General features: G+C 34.7%; 1 protein-coding gene across 1 annotated transcript in view; it reads left to right on the forward strand.

The window, feature by feature from the left end:
• LOC106465522 (pro-neuregulin-2, membrane-bound isoform-like) overlaps positions 1 to 17544 on the forward strand; it is a 93316-nt gene that overhangs the window by 51738 nt on the left and 24034 nt on the right. Inside the window, exons 2-5 of the mRNA XM_013925750.2 lie at positions 2310 to 2475; positions 12791 to 12948; positions 13732 to 13837; positions 16460 to 16518. Coding sequence (XP_013781204.2) covers positions 2310 to 2475; positions 12791 to 12948; positions 13732 to 13837; positions 16460 to 16518 — 489 coding nt within the window. The remainder of the gene's footprint in view (positions 1 to 2309; positions 2476 to 12790; positions 12949 to 13731; positions 13838 to 16459; positions 16519 to 17544) is intronic.

Genomic DNA, 17544 nt, shown 5'->3' on the forward strand with positions numbered 1-17544 from the left:
GAGTTTGGGGCAAAGGACCAGCAATGTCAATGTCTACTCTTTCCATTGGTGTGCCAACTTGATATAACTTCATTGGAGCACGTCTCTTGTGCATGGGTCCCCTTTTATACAACATGTGCTGCAGGTCCTGTACCATTCTTTCACATCTTGCCTCATATCTATCCAGTAAAATCTCTGTCGTAGGTGACTCAATGTCTTCTTAACTCCGAGATGTCTTCCTGTTAAACTATCATGGGATTGACGCAGCACAATTTCCCGTAACTTTCTCGGTATAACCGTTTGCCAGGTCGTCACTTTCCCATCTCGGGACAAGAATACCATCTTCAAGCTTCAACCGGTCCCATTGTGCCCAAAAGTTCTCTGTCACAGAGCTTAAGCTAGACACCTTCTCCCAAGCAGGGCGCAAAACACTTGCTTGCAGAAAATCAATTATTGGCTTCAAATCTTGGTCTTTCTCCTGTTCTGCTTTAATATCTATATTTGGTTCCACTTCACCATCATCAACTCCTTCAGTCACTTTGTCTTCAGCTTGGTGGCACCTGATTAGTTCAACCTCTCTTTTGCAGCAATGTATGCAGGCATTTTTGCAGGGTCTTTGGCTCAGTCCGTCGGCATTTCCATGAGATTTAACAAATGCAGCAACACTTACCGGAATTTGGCCTTTGTTGTTCCCAAACTTCATTTTATCAACGTTAACTAAACACTTCCTCGGTAGTAAGTAGTCCAACCCTAATATGCATTGGTCTTCAATGTCAGCCAAGTATACTTTGTGTCTGTCCTTTATGACCATGAGCTCAATAGTTATCCACACTGGTCCCCACAACCTTGCATAATGTCCTGTCACACCATAAAGCTTCTGTATGGCTTCTGGTACTCCTTTGTGATCTTGCACCTTGATATCCACAGGGATTTGCTGAGATGCAGAATCTATGACAAAGTTGCACTTTTGGCCATCCAGCTTTCCTGTCACATAGAGACTATGTGTGCTTGGCATTTTACACCTAGCTGTTGGAGCTTTCACGATGGGGGTTGGTGGGCGGCCCTCAACATGAACCACTACTGGTTTCCTCGAGGCTGACTTATTGGTAGTATTCTTCTTACACTACTGGCTCCTTATATGTCCTTGCTCGCCCCAGTTCCAACAACCTTTCTGGGTAGCAGCCTTTCTTGCCGTGGCATCTTTCCTATGTTTAAGTTGCTGGCATTTAGCTCTCTTGTGCCCAGGTTTGTTACAGTGCCAGCAAAGTCCCTCAAACTTCTCTGAAAGCTTCCTTTTTCTGGCCTTGAATCCTGATGACTGTACAAACCTTGGTACCTCTGTGCTGGACTTAATGTAGGATTCGAATTCAAGAGCTCTGGCCATTGCATCCTGCATAGTAGAGGGGTATGCTTGCTTTACTTGTATCTCCAGTTGTGGACTGTCCAAGGCGTCTACAAACTGATCCCTCAGCAACAACTTGAGGACATCGGGTGGTGCAGTTGGGTAGGCCTTGTGTGCCATACTTTCCAAATCCTGTGCCAGCTGTTGCAGGCCCTCCCCTTCAGCACGTACTCTAGACCTAAACCTAGCCCTGTAGACTTCAGAGTGATTTTGAGTTCCATACCTGATTTCTAGAGCAGTTACCAGTGCTCTATAGTTGTGCCTGTATATAAGGCATGCTTACATGATATAAATATTGTCATTTCTGGGCACTACACACTAAAGTAGTTAAAATAGTCACGGTTTTTCTATTTATCAAACAAATATGGAAACCACTCTTACATAAGAATTTCTTAACATATTCCAAATCATTTATGCAAAAACATTCGTACGTTAATTGCGTTTTCTTTAAACAGAATCGGTGTATAATTTGTGAAGTTAAGAAAGAAGACAGTGAATGTATATTTATGACAAATTTCACACTCAAAGTTATCATATAATTATGAACTAATATAACTAAAAATGTAATTTTATGGTCTGGCTAATGTTAAAAAATAATGGATTACTGTTGTATTTATTGTTTAGATAATCAAGAATTGCTTAACTTGATCAGGATACTTAAATATGGTAATATTGTCATATATAAACCTATTATAATATAATGACTTTAAGCACTGTAGACATTTTTCATTGACACCAAGAAAGAGATTGGCGAAAAATGAGCTAATTTATAATGACTATGCACGGATAGACCTTGTGTAGTGTTTCACGGAATAATGAAACAAATAAGTAATTTAAAAGCTTTACATGCAGTATACATGTAATTTCACATGCTATCAACTTTAGTGTCAGCCACCTGTTATTAATATTTGTTGTTGTTTTCTTTCAGCCAAGCCACCATCTGCCAGAATTCATCCTATTAGAGTGAAAACCAAGCTGAAGACACAGTTCAAGTTGCGGTGTAAACTTAAAGGGAACCCATGGCCTCAAGTGCAGTGGTACAAAAATAAAAAACTCATCAAAGAAAACGAAAGGATTCAAATAGAAACAAAAAGGTTGCAATTAAGTTATTATATTTTCATTTTAACTAACACAAAATTGAATTGAATTGGTAATTGGTTTAAGCATATTTTTAGACTATAACATTTAAATTTGGTAATTGTGGTGGCAAAGCTAGGTATCCAAATTCTTTCTCATATTCTTTAAACCATTGTTTACAAGTTCAGTAGCAGGATTTAGTGCATTATCTTTCTGAAACAGATCAGCTTCATTTGAAAATAAAATGCTCATCCTATTTTCAATAATAATTTGCTATTACTCTATCCGTCAGCTCCTAAGTTATTCCATCACAAAAGTGCCTATATCATCATAAACCTCCACCATGCTTAGCATGCCTTAACGGGCCTTTCTAATTATGGTGTTATTATAGGTTTCTGAATGGTAGACATGCTATGACACCCTATCTTGGGCATTCCTTTTTCAGTTCTTTTGACAGAGGTTGGATTTTTAGGCTAACGTAAAGTTCTGAGCATACTTTTCATTCTATAATACTCGAGTTTATTGCATGTTCGCAATGTGTTTTCTTCTTCGATATCCATACTGATACCATTTTTGACACTGGTCCTGAGGTTCAGTTACACGTTCACATACGAGATTATGTCTACTTGTAAATCTGACAGACCATTTTAACTTGATATTTTTAGAACCTTTCTCTGTAAAAACAATAACATATTATTATTATACAAATGGCAACTTTTACCCGTTTAGAGACACCAAAACTTGAAGTTAAAAAGTAATATATTTCCGTTATTTAGTCAAAACCCTCTACAGTAATGTAAATAATTATGGAAACAGCAAGAGAAAAAATGTTATAAAAGACAAATACTGAGGGAATACAACCCCTTTATAGTGTGAAAATGAAGAGCATCCTAATACAGTCACTTGTTCATAGATTTCACTGTGACTCATTGTCATCTAACTAATTAGAATGTATAGCATTAGTATGAAATCTATGAAAGTGCAACAGTCATGCTATCCCCAGTAGTAGTAAGCTAACACAGTCTTAACGGCTTCAGGACTGAAATACCGTTGTCATGCATGTTACAAATCAAAGATTTGTCTGGTCGAGGATACTCTATTTCAAACACTGTGACAAGAATCCATGTTTCAGTAGGAGTTTTATGCAAGACTCTGACAAGGTCCGTGAAAATGGCACTGATAACCCTTTCCAGATTGAATACACAGACCTTCGAATTTAAACTTCATAAAAGTTGTTTTGGTTTTAATAACGCAAATGTCGACAATAATATTCATTTTTTCTATCACGTAAGGACTTTTTTAAAAATCGGGAAGAAAAAATCTTACTTAGATCAAATTATTATTTCGTTTACAGAAATGAACATTTTTCATTGTTATGTTTAATAACAAAATACAAACAAATTGAAGAAAAGGGAAGAACACTGATGTCAAGCTAATATGCATCCTCATTCATCCCGAATATCTTGTGAAATCTACGTCTTTTAGTCTTAAAACTACGTGTTGTGGTCTTTCATTTATGTATTGCATCTGGAGCATCTTGTGTCAATGACCAGCAGTAATCAGCCATCATGCTGATGTTCCACTTTCCTTGGTACTTCCTCCCCATTTCCCTGATGTCGTTATGAAACTTTTCCCCTTGATCTTCGCTGACGGCACTGAGATTTCCAGGGAAATAGTCAATATATGAGTGTAAGAAATGAACTTTCAAGCTGATATTACAACCCATCTCTTTGAATTTATCGAGCATGTTACTGACAATATTTTCGTAATTTCACTCCTTGTTGTTTCCTGAAGAGTTGTCAATAAAATCTGTAAAGGCAATCCACGCGTCTTTTTCAAATTTCCTCATTGTCCTTTCGAACTTTTTATCCGAAGTCAATTTTCTAGTCTGAGGCCCAACAAAAATCTCTTCTTTGAGTTTCGCTTCTGAAAGAGCTGGGAATTGCCAACATAGATACTTGAAACAGTCGTCATCTTTGTCTAAGGCCTTTACAAGCTGCTTCATCAAGCTCAGTTTATGTGAAGTGGAGGTAATAGGACTTTCTTTGTATCAACCAAACTTTCACGTTCAATGTTTTTCGATCTTGGTATCAGGATGACTCTATGTGGCCATTGCTTCTTTATCCAGTGCTAATTTCGTGCTTTGCTGTCCCATTAACCGAAAAAACATGAAACTTTGTATAACCGGATTGTTGACCTAACAACATACAAAGGACTTTTAAGTCTCCACAAAGTAGCCAACCATGTTTTTGGTATTTGGCCTTAGTAAGAAGAAGTTCGAGATTTTTGTACGTTTCCTTCAAGTGAACCGAATGAGCAATAGGAACAGATGCATATATGTTACTATTGGGAAGGAGAACACCTTTTAGACTTCTTTTGGAGATATCAATGAACAATCGTCAGTCATTTTGTTCATAGACTGCAGCTCCTAGCATTGGTTGCAATAAACTAGTGAACCTTCTTGCGAAAAGTATGGTATAAACTCTTTCTCATGATTTCTGTATCATTAAATTGATATCCCTGGAGAAAGTAAGTTCTAGGCCCGAAGTCTGGACCCTAAAATCTTTGAAGAATCCTTTGGAAGGCCCAAACCTCTCACCAAATCCAGAAATGACACATCATGCAGCCTGTTAATCGATTATACACTAGCGATGTGTTTATCTTGGGTTCTACAACGATCGACAATATTCTCAAGTCACGATTGGTGTACAGAAATCTATAAAAAGTTGTTGTCAAGATATTAAGCATAACAAAATGTGACCCGATTTTAATGATTCACTTATGTAAAAGTGCATATGAAGTTTTGTGAAAAATCGGTACATGATGGAGAAAAATGGGCATCATTTTCGGATTCAGCATACAGGAATTACCATACAACATGTAACAATTTCAAAACAATAAAACCATCACAAGCCAGTGATATTTATGAGATTATATTTTCATCCAGTGCAACAGAACAAACAGTGACTATTGTAAAGAATTTGTTATTATGTATTTATCTTAATATCGACGTTTGTTTAGATTAAATTTATATTTAGAAACATACATAGTTTATAGTGTTAAATATGTATTACGAAACACCCGCCTATTCTTCAAAGTTGTAGAAGATTCTCGAGAGTAAGAATGTACAATATATGTATGTATGTAAATGTTTAAATGTAGCTTTGTATTATTATGTACTCTGAATTTTCTAGAAAGCCTCCACCCACCTATAAATATAACCAATGTGATGCGCCAAAAGAGAGTGTCTATTATTGGTTTACTAAAGCTAGTGTGCTATAAACATTGTAAGTTATAACTGTCCTTAACGTTTATTAATCGGAAAACTCAAGATATTTGACAAGGAGCATTTACAAAGTTCGAACATGACAACTCATTTAACTTCAGTGGATTCTCATCGGACATTATTATTTTTACGAAAACATTACATAACGTAACGGTGGAAAACTCGGGGTGTGTGGCTGGTAAATAACGAAGGACAAAGCTAGCTAGCTCTCTGTTAAGCGAATTATACCTACGTCAACTCGTATTTAACTCGCTCATTGTGAAGCCTCGATAAGATATCAAAGAAGTTCCAGACTAGAAAGAAGACTTTATATTTCTTGTAAGTTTGTGAAACTTTTGTTTATAAATCATTGTTTGTAGTAACTATTTATAATAACTGTTATTGTAAATTGTATTGTTGTGTGTATATTAAAACGTATTTGTGTTAAAAAAAGGATAGCTGTGTGTGTCAATCTTGTTTGCATATATCATAAACTGACTATATATATCGGCTTTTACTTAACTGCTAAATCCAAAGTACAATTAAACTACTAAATTCAAATTTATCAGTTAACTCAATTTCAAGCTATTTGAAATTGTAATACGCAACACTATGAAATTTGTATGACATCATAATATGAATATAAATACTGAGCAAACATTGTTCACAACCAATACTGTCTATGTGTACGATAAATTCCAAAATAGGTTATATTTTTGTTGAGACACAAGTATATCCCACAGTGACTTCACATAAAATGGGTGCATTGGCGATTTTCTTCATATGTCAGTCTTGTGTCATCACACGAATTTCCATGTTTACACACATCTCTTGCTCTTGTAATCCTTTCATTATAAACCCTACTGTCGTGAATAGTTTCACTGAACAATGGAAAGTATTGCCCACGTTTCCAGTTTCTGAGAATCATGTGGTTCTCTAAGTAACGGCCTACGAGCTCCTTTCCGAAATGTTTTGCCAACAATAAGCTCTTCAGCCAAATTCATCTTGAACTCCAGCATTTTACTTCTGGCAGTACCATACCTCTCACAGTAAACATCCTCAACAATTTGAAAATTCGGTATGCATGTCTCTAAGAGGTAAAATAAAACAAGCTTCCACCATTTTACCGACTTTCTACCAGAATTGTACAACATCATAATTTAGTCAAGCTCATTCATGCTCTTTATATAGTAAGTAAGTGCTGGAGGACATGGAATATCAACTGTAATGTTTTGCCTTCAGACATTGTTTTATTTTCAGACTCCCCTTGAAAAGTATTTTAGCTTCATTGATTATCACATGTCTTGCAACTTTGTAGATATCCTTAAGTTTTGGAACAATAAAATTTAAGATTTTTCTCACTTTGTATAATGGATCAAAATTTGGAGATTGCATGTAAGGCATCCGAGTAATGTCACTAATGTGAAAGTATCATTTTATCTGTTTGAAACGATCTAGCAACATAACGTTGGGCAACTTACTCAATGAACGTAATCCATCTGATGCCCAGTACATTTCCAGACTAGGAAAACGTACAATATCCAGAGGAATTGTTAGTCCAAAATAATTTTTAATCTCATCAACTGCCACTGGTTCCCATTTCATCTTGTGTGTGTTACTGTTATGCCTTACATGTTCATCATAGTTGTTAGTGAACTGAAAAACGTCATCTGAGAAAAAGAATTTGAAATAGCCAATAGCATTCATTTTGACGACTTGATCACTACTAAAATTACAAGTTGGACAACAATTTGTATCATCAAATCGTAGAGCATGTGTTGCATGAAATTATACTTCTTTTGCCATAGTAGGTCTATTGGATCCATGTTGGGCTGAAAGTAAAAGTGTGAATGTTACCTCAGAAACAGTGGTGGAAGTGGTCTCAATAAAGGCGTAGATGATCGATAATCGTTGCTAAGAAGATGTAAGGAAATCAAAAGGTTGAAATGGGCATTGGATTGCAAACAGTTTAATGAGTAGAACTGAACATGTGTGTTTTTTACAGTTCATATTGTTCTGCAACAATCAACAACAGTTTGTAGTTTGTTTAAAGGTGGAGAGGAGAGTGATATTATAGTCAATGTACAACATATATAATGAAACATTGTGAGGGATCTGTCCAAGTTTGAGACAAAAACTCAACCAACATTGTCGATGATACATCCACATCTGATGACATCCTGACTGCTGACAAGTACATCAGATTCTGATCGATCATGTCCTTCCCATAGGAATACTACTCATCGGATAGAGATTCATCTTCCAGCAAGTCGATGATCCTAAGCATAGAGTAAATGATATTTTGATGAGTACGAGGCCAATGGAATAATAAAAGAATGGCTTGGCCTGCACTAACTTCCAATATATACATTCTTGAGTCTTTACGGGCTTATGTAAAAAGTGCAAAGGTCATAAGGCTGCCAAGACACTTGGCAGGATTGTGGCGAATAGTACAGCATATTTGGAACAACATTATAAAACCATACCTTGATAAAGTGTATAGTAGCATGAAAAACAGGTGTAATGCTCTATATAAATCAAAGGGCTCGAGTATACAATAGTAGAGCCTTGTACAAATTATTATTTTTCCATTGTGCTTTCGTGATTATGTCTTAAACCATTAATAAATTCACCATTTAATTGCAAGTATTCGTTGATTGTGACTTTTTTTTTATTCCTGTGAACTCCCAGTGGAGCATAGCGCCGCGACAACAACTCGCCAACAGAAGTTGTTGTTGCAGTTACTTGTAGCAGGTTGGTTTTTACGGGGTGGAGTTGCTAGCCCCGCGCCCAACCCTCCTCCTTTTTCATCCTGGACTTGGGACCAGGCAAAGGCGGAGGTTGGCATGTTTGGTGTGACGGGGATTCGAACCCGCGACCCTCAGATTACGAGTCGAGCGCCCTAACCACCTGGCCATGGCAGGCGTTGATTGTGACTATTCTATGTGTATCTCTTGTGTGTTTCCCTGATTATTTTCGTAGCTGTATATATAGCTTAACATAACTAAGCTAAAATGAAATAGCGACGGACATATAGTTAAAACAAATAAAGTTAGGACATCATACTACAGATGAGAATGTTAAAATTTATCTTAGTAGAAGGGTCTGCTAGGCATGAAGGATACATCTCCCGCAGTCTTAATCTATCGTCTCAAGTCTCACATACTGAAAAAACTATAACATATAGTTAGAAAAATATAAGTCTTGTTTGGTTTGTTGGTTAGGTTTAGAGCAAAGTTACATTGGACTATCTGCTGTGTCTATGGGACACTTTGGGCCCATAGCCTTATATTTTGTGTCCTGGTGGGAAAGTGGTAAGTTTACGGACCTACAATGTTTAACTCTTGGCTTCGATTCCTCGCAACATCTCATATTATCATTCACTATCTGCTGCCATTTAAGAAGTTAATCAATCTTAATAAAACACAAAAATGATATATTACAGCAATAAGTGTAAAAACAGGCTACTTAAGTGATAATAAAACCTTATTTCCTGTTGGTATTTTCAGCTTTCACAGTGGCCACGACATTATATGAATTCATCTTGAAGCTAGCATGACTAGGTTAAAATAAAAATATAAAAAACAGTAATAGCACGTCAGCATAATAATGTAGAAATGATTAAAAACTAAAAAAAATAGAAATAAAAACATGACTACTTTCGACAGGCCAAGATTGTCATTTTCAAGGGATAGTTCAGGTTCAAAGCGGTCCAAAAGGGTCAACGTTCATTAACGGCGTCAAAGTGTAAAAAAAAAAACTTCCAAATGAAGTTAAGTTCAAATCCCATTTCATTATTGAGTGTCTTTTTTTTCTATTTTGAAATATTTCTATCGATTATATTTTGCTGCGTTGATGGAAGAATTATGGTTTAATAATGACTTTTGTTTGATCAAAATTAGTTTAAGCGGTTTATTAAGTGCAAATGTAACGCTAAAGCTAATTTTACAACTTCCTTGATATTCCTTTACTCTAACTGAAAGACAGTTTGAACAATATACGCACAATTACAAGAACAAGGGGTGGAATAAGAATGCTGTCTATAGTGGCCTTTTATCTTACCTTTACCTTCGAAAAACTTATTTGAAAGTTTGATTATTGACTTTTAAGCTGGTATAATTTTATTCGGTTTCAAAAAAGCACCTATTATATTTGACATCAAGGGGTAGTAGGGTATCGTTAGATTAAGAACCATCTTTTAATTTATGTGTAACTAGTTGGCTCACTTTGTTATGAAGCTTTATAATTTTACTGAACAAATTATTTAATTAGCTCTGTTTAAATCCAATAGTTCAGTTCATCATGAATGGACTTTTCGCCAGTGCAAGCGTTCAAATACGTCAAGCAAGAGTTTTTTGTTTTTTTTATATACATAACCGATGTCCTGAGAATAAAGATGTCTCGATATATTGTGAGAGGAAGTAGGCTCACACTTGGTGATAAATGTTGTCTGACTACTACAGTGTCTGTCGTAATCCAGACTCTCTGATGAGCTTCATAATTAGAGGAAAGTCCTCTTCGAAACTGGATATAGCAGATATAGTGTGTTTGACATATTATTACGTTCTTCTTTACTTTCACTCATAAAATTTTATAATTACGATCTGGGCATCCGCGTAACTATAGCATCGAGAAATCTGATCCAGGCATTATATTCTAGTTCATAAGAGAATAATATGTATGGATGAATTAAGTTCAATTTTTCCATGAAATTGTTAATGTAGCTGATATCATCAAACGTGTCATCAACATATTGTACATAGAGATAAGATTTTTCATACAATTAGTTGAATAACTTTTTTTTAAAAGTCATCTATGAAGACGTTACAAAAAAGAGGATAGAGCAGATTGACTATGCTCAGGCCGTGATTTTATTGAAAAAAAAAAGTCCATATTGATCTAGAAATACCATTTGCTGACTCATATTCTTACGAGGCGTATTGAGTTGTATTCTGACAGTAGTCGGAGAAAAAAATCCTATAATCTTTTAGATACTTCATGTAGGTCTCCATTTAAAGGAAATTTCGTAGATTGTTTTTGTTTTGTTTGTTTTTAATTTCGCGCAAAGCTACACGAGGGCTATCTGCGCTTGCCGTCCTTAATTTAGCAGTGTAAGACTAGAGGAAAGGCAGCTAATCATCACCACCCACTGCCAACTCTTGGGCTACTCTTTTACCAACGAATAGTGGGATTGACCGTCACATTATAACGCCCCCAAGGCTGAAAGGGTGAGCATGTTTGGTGGGACGGGGATTCGAACCCGCGACCCTAAGATTGTGAGTCGAACGTCCTAACCACCTAACGTCCTAACCATGCCGGGCCAATTTCGTAGATATGTTTTTATGTCGAAAAATACGAAACGTTTTTATTTTACTCTCATATTTGTTGGCTTGATAACAAACTATATAGATTTTTTCTTTTACACTACATTTATTTAAATCCTCTTGTCTCCCACTGGGTTAGCGGAAAATCTCCAGATTTACAATGCTAAAATCAAGGGTTCGATTCCCCTCGGTGGACAAAACAGATAGCCCAATGTGGCTTTGCTATAAGAAAAACACACACACACAAGCACATAACTCCTCTAGTGGTGATATAGTCTGTTCACTAAATATGTGGCCAAAGGATAGCTCGGGTTGTTGTTGCAAACTACAATCGATCTAAATGGTTAATCCCTATTTGTGCAGTTTGGATAGAGCTTAAAGTTTGGGGGGATCACATTAGAAGAGACAAGGCTTAATTTCTCCTTTTCCATCAAGACCAGGTGGTTAGGACGTTTGACTCGCAATCTCCGTCCCACCAAACATGCTTGCCCTTTCAGCCCTGGGGCGTTATAATGTGCGGTCAATCCCACTATTTGTTAGTAAAAGAGTAGCCCAAGAGTTGGCAGTGGGTGGTGATGAATATCTACCTTCCCTCTGGTCTTTCTCTGCTAAATTCGGGACGGCTACGCAGATAGCTCTCGTGCAGCTTGGCGCGAAATTCAAAACAAAACCTTCCTTTTAAAACTTTTAATTTTCTTGGTTTCAGCTGTGAGTTTGATCAAAGCAAAACAGGAGAAACGATAGAAATATTTTAAAATATAGAAAACATGTTCAATAAAAAAAATTGGATTTGAGCTCAATCCTGTTTGGAAATCGTTTCCTTTTTTTTTCTTTTTCAAATTAGTTTTTGCACTACCGTTAATGAACCTTAACCCTTCTGGGGCCGTTTCGAACCTGGACATATTTTTCAACACTCTTCTTGTATAGTTATTGATACCATCCGATCACAGTACATACCGTATTTTTGACGGAGTTATTTCGAAAGTTCTAAAGCTCCTCTGACTTCCCTCAGCATTGGTTCTACGTTAGATAATTAAGTCTAATTCTGATTCTTGTCTTTGTTTCAAGAATGTTTGATATTATTTTAATACGATCTGAACTTTTGAAACACGTGTATTGATGTTCGATTTAATGATGACGGTGTTCCAATTTAGATTCAACCGGATGTGAACTTGTAGAACATCGATAGCTCCTGACGAAGCTGTAAAAGCGAAATATTTAGTTAATAAAGATACATTCTGGAGATATAGGTCGTGATTTTATTTACGTAAATCTAATTCTAGATTAGATTATACGCATATTACGATATATTTTATGCTCAACTAAATTAGTGAAACAGTAACTGTGGAAGAATTTCAGCTAGCCAATTTCAACAGACATAGCCATCAACACATACATATTACTTGAAAGTTTGTAGCGTATAATTTATTTGTAAGTTTAAGAAATTAGAATCAAGTGAACGGAAAATTTACAAAAGCATAAAGATAGTTGAAAATCAACTGTAGAATGTCAGTTATGAAAATAAAATGATAAAATGGATAAAAACTTTATTCTCTGAAAGTAAAGTCACAATATTATGCTTTATTAAACTCATGCTTTTATAATTAAATTATGTTGCAAGATAAAGATCAGAAAAATTTTAGCCTATTCATAATGAAAATTTATTGGATAAAAATTAATATGCACTAACTTGCATTTGGATTAGTGTCTAGTAATCACTTGTGTTTAAATGATATCTTACAGGAAAAGTTCTGTAATAACTGTTAAGCGAGTTAAGAGACGGGATGGTGGATGGTACGAATGCCGAGCGACAAACATCTTGGCACCACTGACTATTAGTAAGGTTAAAGTAGTAATTACTGGATCAAGAAAGTCAACTAAATCATCTGAAAATAGTACTGGTACGTTTGCATCCTCATGATATCCTAAAAAAGTGGGGGTTGAATTCTGACGATAGGTCTATACATCATTAAAAACAACTGATAAATGAACACATATCGTAATAGAAGGCTAAGATCTAGAATTGTTGTCTTGTTATAGAAAATGTTTGACTTTATTTCAATACAAGACTTTTTGGGTGTTTTATTTATAAATTAATTATAAGGCTAACTTGTAATTATAGTTTTCCATGTATATTATCTGTTGTTATTCCTCATACCCACATTTGTACAAGATGCAAATACTAAATGTGAAAAAGAAGCATATTAACAAACTTAAGTTTCTCTCGCAATCCTTTACCTATTACGAGACTTGGCATGACCTGGTGGTTAGGGTGTATGACTCTCAATCTGAGGTTCGAATCCCTATCACTGAACACCCACACCCTTTCAGCCGTGGGAGCAATATAATGTAACGGTCAATTCCACTATTCGTTGGTAAAAGAGTAGCCCATGAGTTGGCGCTGAGTAGTGTAGACTAGCTGCCTCCTCTTTGGTCTATCACTTCTAAATTAGGGACGGTTAGCTCAGATAACCCTCGAGCTGCTTTGCGCGAAATTCAAAACAGACCGAAATCAAACTAACTTGGTTATTACGAACTGCAAACCAGCGATTGTGACGGTAAAAAATGAGATGTATAACTATAAATTTGATTATATTTTGTAAATCTAAAGGTACTGTTTTAAAATGTTATTTTAATATTGAAATTCAAGATATTTTGAATAATTGTTATATTTGTGGTAACAGAATATACACCTTGGCACTTCAAAAGATCACCGTGTAATGTTCGGTCCTTCTGTTTAAATGGAGGAACGTGTACCATGATCGAGTCTCTACAGGAGCGGGTGTGTGAGTAAGTTTTGTTTTCTTGACTTTATGGTTATGTTCTTCATTATGAGTATATGACAATTTGCTGATTGTTTGAAACTTCGATGATCGCTTTTAAAGTTGGAAGGAAATAAGAAGCGTTACTTAAATGCTTTAGCTTTTCGAAAAGTATAGTACACTTTAAAACTTTGTATAGAGAGCAATAAGAAAGCACCGTTTTCTGAAGAAACAAAACAATAAAGTTTCTCTATATCTCCTAACGTTTCAGTTTTACACTTTTACCATAATCCTTTACACAGTTCCACTAGATCTGACACAGAGGCATATGGACTATAATGGGATACAACACCTAAAAGTCAAAGCCCCTTGGTCAGCGGTATGCATTCAGGCTTATAACGTTAGAATTCAGAGTTCGATACCTGTGCTGGGCACAGCGCAAATATTCCATTGTACAGCTTTATGTTTGAACAAACAAACTAGATAAATCAAGCGAGTATTTAAAGCAATAACAAATTAGGTATAACAATAAAAAAAATAATCGAAACTTTACTGCATGATGTAAATTAATAAATTAAATATAACAGTTACAGTTTCTGTTTTGATGGAACGCTCCTGAAAAAACTGTGAAGCGAAACGTTAAGTGTCCACTTAAAGAAAAATAACAAATTGGTGTTATAAGGTCGTTTATTTCTAGTGATAAAATGTTTTTTATACACCAATGTACATACAGAAATTAAATAATGTCTGTTGTCTTTTCTACTATTATAAATTGTAATGTTTATTGTTGTGAGCTGTGTTGGTTATAATTGTCGGTTACCTTATTTATTGTTGTGAGCTGTAATATCTAATGGATTGAATAGTATTGTTTATAACTGCGGGTTGCATTGTGTAGTATGCATGTATATATATACATATATAAATTACACATATCACTATAAATATATACAATTAATAAAAACAGTTTTAAAGTAACTCATCATTCTGATCATTAACAAATTGCTATAGTTTCAATACCAGGATTGAACGGGACTAATGTGAGATATGTCTATATAAATTGTTTGTTTGTAATTACGCACAAAGCTACACAATGGTCTATCTGTGTTCTGCCCACCATGGGTATCGAAACCCAAATTCCAGCGTTGTAAGTCCGCAGACATACCGCTGTGCCAATGGGGAGGGGGCGTTACATAAAGCAAATACATTTTTATTTCGACAATGAACTTGTAGCATGTTGTCCATTTACAATCCTTGGTGATAACTAGATACGTTTATCAGCCATTGAGATTATGAGGCTTTAATGTATATGCATCAATTTTTTTCAATCGTTAACACGTTCGCTGGCATGTCGATTTAATAATGCAAATTTCAAACCGTATAAGTCCCAAAATGCGTATAGCTTTCTCAGAATGATATTATATTTTTAAATCGATTCTACAACATAAAGAAATATAAGAATACTTAAAGAGAGCAAATAATATAATTCTATAAAACCAGTTTCCACCATTCATTGTCCCAGTAACCTTCAAGTATTTATTTAGAAAAATACTGTTGTTTTTCAACTGTGATAATATAAAATTCGTTTAGAATGATATTGTAACACTGACAGTCGCCAAATTTAATTCTTAACACGTTGGTTGCTACATAATAGATTAAGTATAATTATATTTAAACATTCAAGAGACGCCGAGGAGCAGTCACAATGTCCCAAACTCATATGCTACAAGAAAAAATTGGCTTTGAAACATAACTGTTTGTGACCCACCGGTGGGACACATGGCACAATATGTTCAAGTCTTCTTTCTCTATCTGTTTGATTAGCAGCTGAACAGTCTTATTTAGTGATTAACTATTTCAGAAAATACAAGGATGATTACTAAAGTAAATACGTTATATAGCTATGAATTTCATTAATGTCTTGAAACCTTAATAAATATTTGATTTTCATAAAGCATCAAAGTGTAAATGCCACACAAAAGAAAAATCGAGAATGATTGATCACTAATGTGACTATTTTTATTTTATTTTTATTATTTTTTGTAAACAGCTTGAACAAGCGTTTCACCCTCCTGAATCAATGAATTGTCAAAACAATATTTAGTCAACGTTGTTTAACATTCGCGAATATATAAAATATATATCAATTACCACCTTCCCCCATTTCTTTAATTCCTTAGACCCATAAATTCGTTTTTGTTCCTTAAATATATATTTTATTAGCGGTTTCTTTATATAACATTAAGCTCCCGAAAGCTGAAGTATTCTTACATACAAGTTACATAAAAGTTACTACCAACACATTATTGTCTAACTGCTAAACTTGTGTGTAATATTATTATCATCATTTACTTTATAACTCCATTTATAAGTTTCTATGACTTTGTCAAAATAAGAAACTTATTTTAAATATTATGTATTTTCTCAAAAAATATTAAAGATTTATTTATATTAATGTACATATTATTTTGAATTATTCTATATGTTTTTATAATGTCTGCTTTTAATTTTCACATGTAGGTGCGATCTAAATTTACACATGTAGGTGCAATCTAAATTTCCGCATTTATTTTTCTATCAAATCAGAGGTAATAGAATAATTTGCAACTTCTATTTTATTTAGTATGTCTCTTTTATTTCTGTTTTTCCGTAGATGTGCTGATGGTTATAAAGGACGGCGATGTGAGCAAAAAGATACGACCTACACATTTGGTAGTGTATAACATTTTCGATATTAGGCCTAGAAATTAGCATTGCAGTACCATTTTTCGATACCAGTTTGAAAAATGTTATTTGATAAACGGAGTGTTCGACAATAGATATTTGTTTTCTTTCTTTGAAAACTGAACTGACAGATTATGAGAAAAATAAACTTGGTGTGAAATCTACTCTAATTACGCTGTACGAGCTGATCTGTTAACTTATCCTTATGTCCTAAAATAACTATTTGCAATATGCTTTTCCAAACATAATTATACTTTTTGTTTCTCTTTGCAATATTTTATTTTCCGATATAATTTCTTCATAAAGAAATTCATATTATTAAATGAAAGATATTATTGAAAGAATGAGTAAAATTAGAAGCTTTGAAAACACTATCTTTATAGGGCTTAACTTACACTCATTGTAATGTAGTTTCATATTTCTTTAATCATAAGATAGGCACTGGGAAAACGTAATATGTTTTACAGTTATTTATTTCAGTTGACATAACATGAAAAAAAAATTAATTACATCGTGATGCTTCTTGTTTTCCACAGAAGTGTGAATATGTATTGTGTAAATACTGAGGTTGCTAAAAAAATGTGTATCAAGAAGGCAACGTTTTCATTTTGAATTTTTACTAATCCTTTATGCAAATTAACAATACCAGTTTATAGTTGGAACACAGTGAAACGTTAATTCTAATAAGTCAGATCTATCCATAAAGCACAATCCTTCTGATGACGAGTGAAACAATAGTTATAGTACCAGATTTATTATAATGGAAACAGACAGAAATATAGAAGACCGATTACTTCAAAATTAAAGGCTTCTCCACATGACTGATGGCTTCGGTTTTTTTAAACATGTGTTTAATTACATGCGTATAAGTTCAGGACATTTCAAGAGAGATATAAACTTGTTCTAATCTTCAAATTCGCTGGCCTGGATGGGTCTTCTACTGCTTCTACAAGCATTGGGCTTCCATGGGGATGTTCTTTTATCCTACCCCAAATTATCTTCTCTGACATAGGG

This window comes from Limulus polyphemus, unplaced genomic scaffold (assembly GCF_000517525.1).
Source record: "Limulus polyphemus unplaced genomic scaffold, Limulus_polyphemus-2.1.2 Scaffold68, whole genome shotgun sequence".
NCBI classification, from domain to species: Eukaryota; Metazoa; Arthropoda; class Merostomata; order Xiphosura; family Limulidae; genus Limulus; species Limulus polyphemus.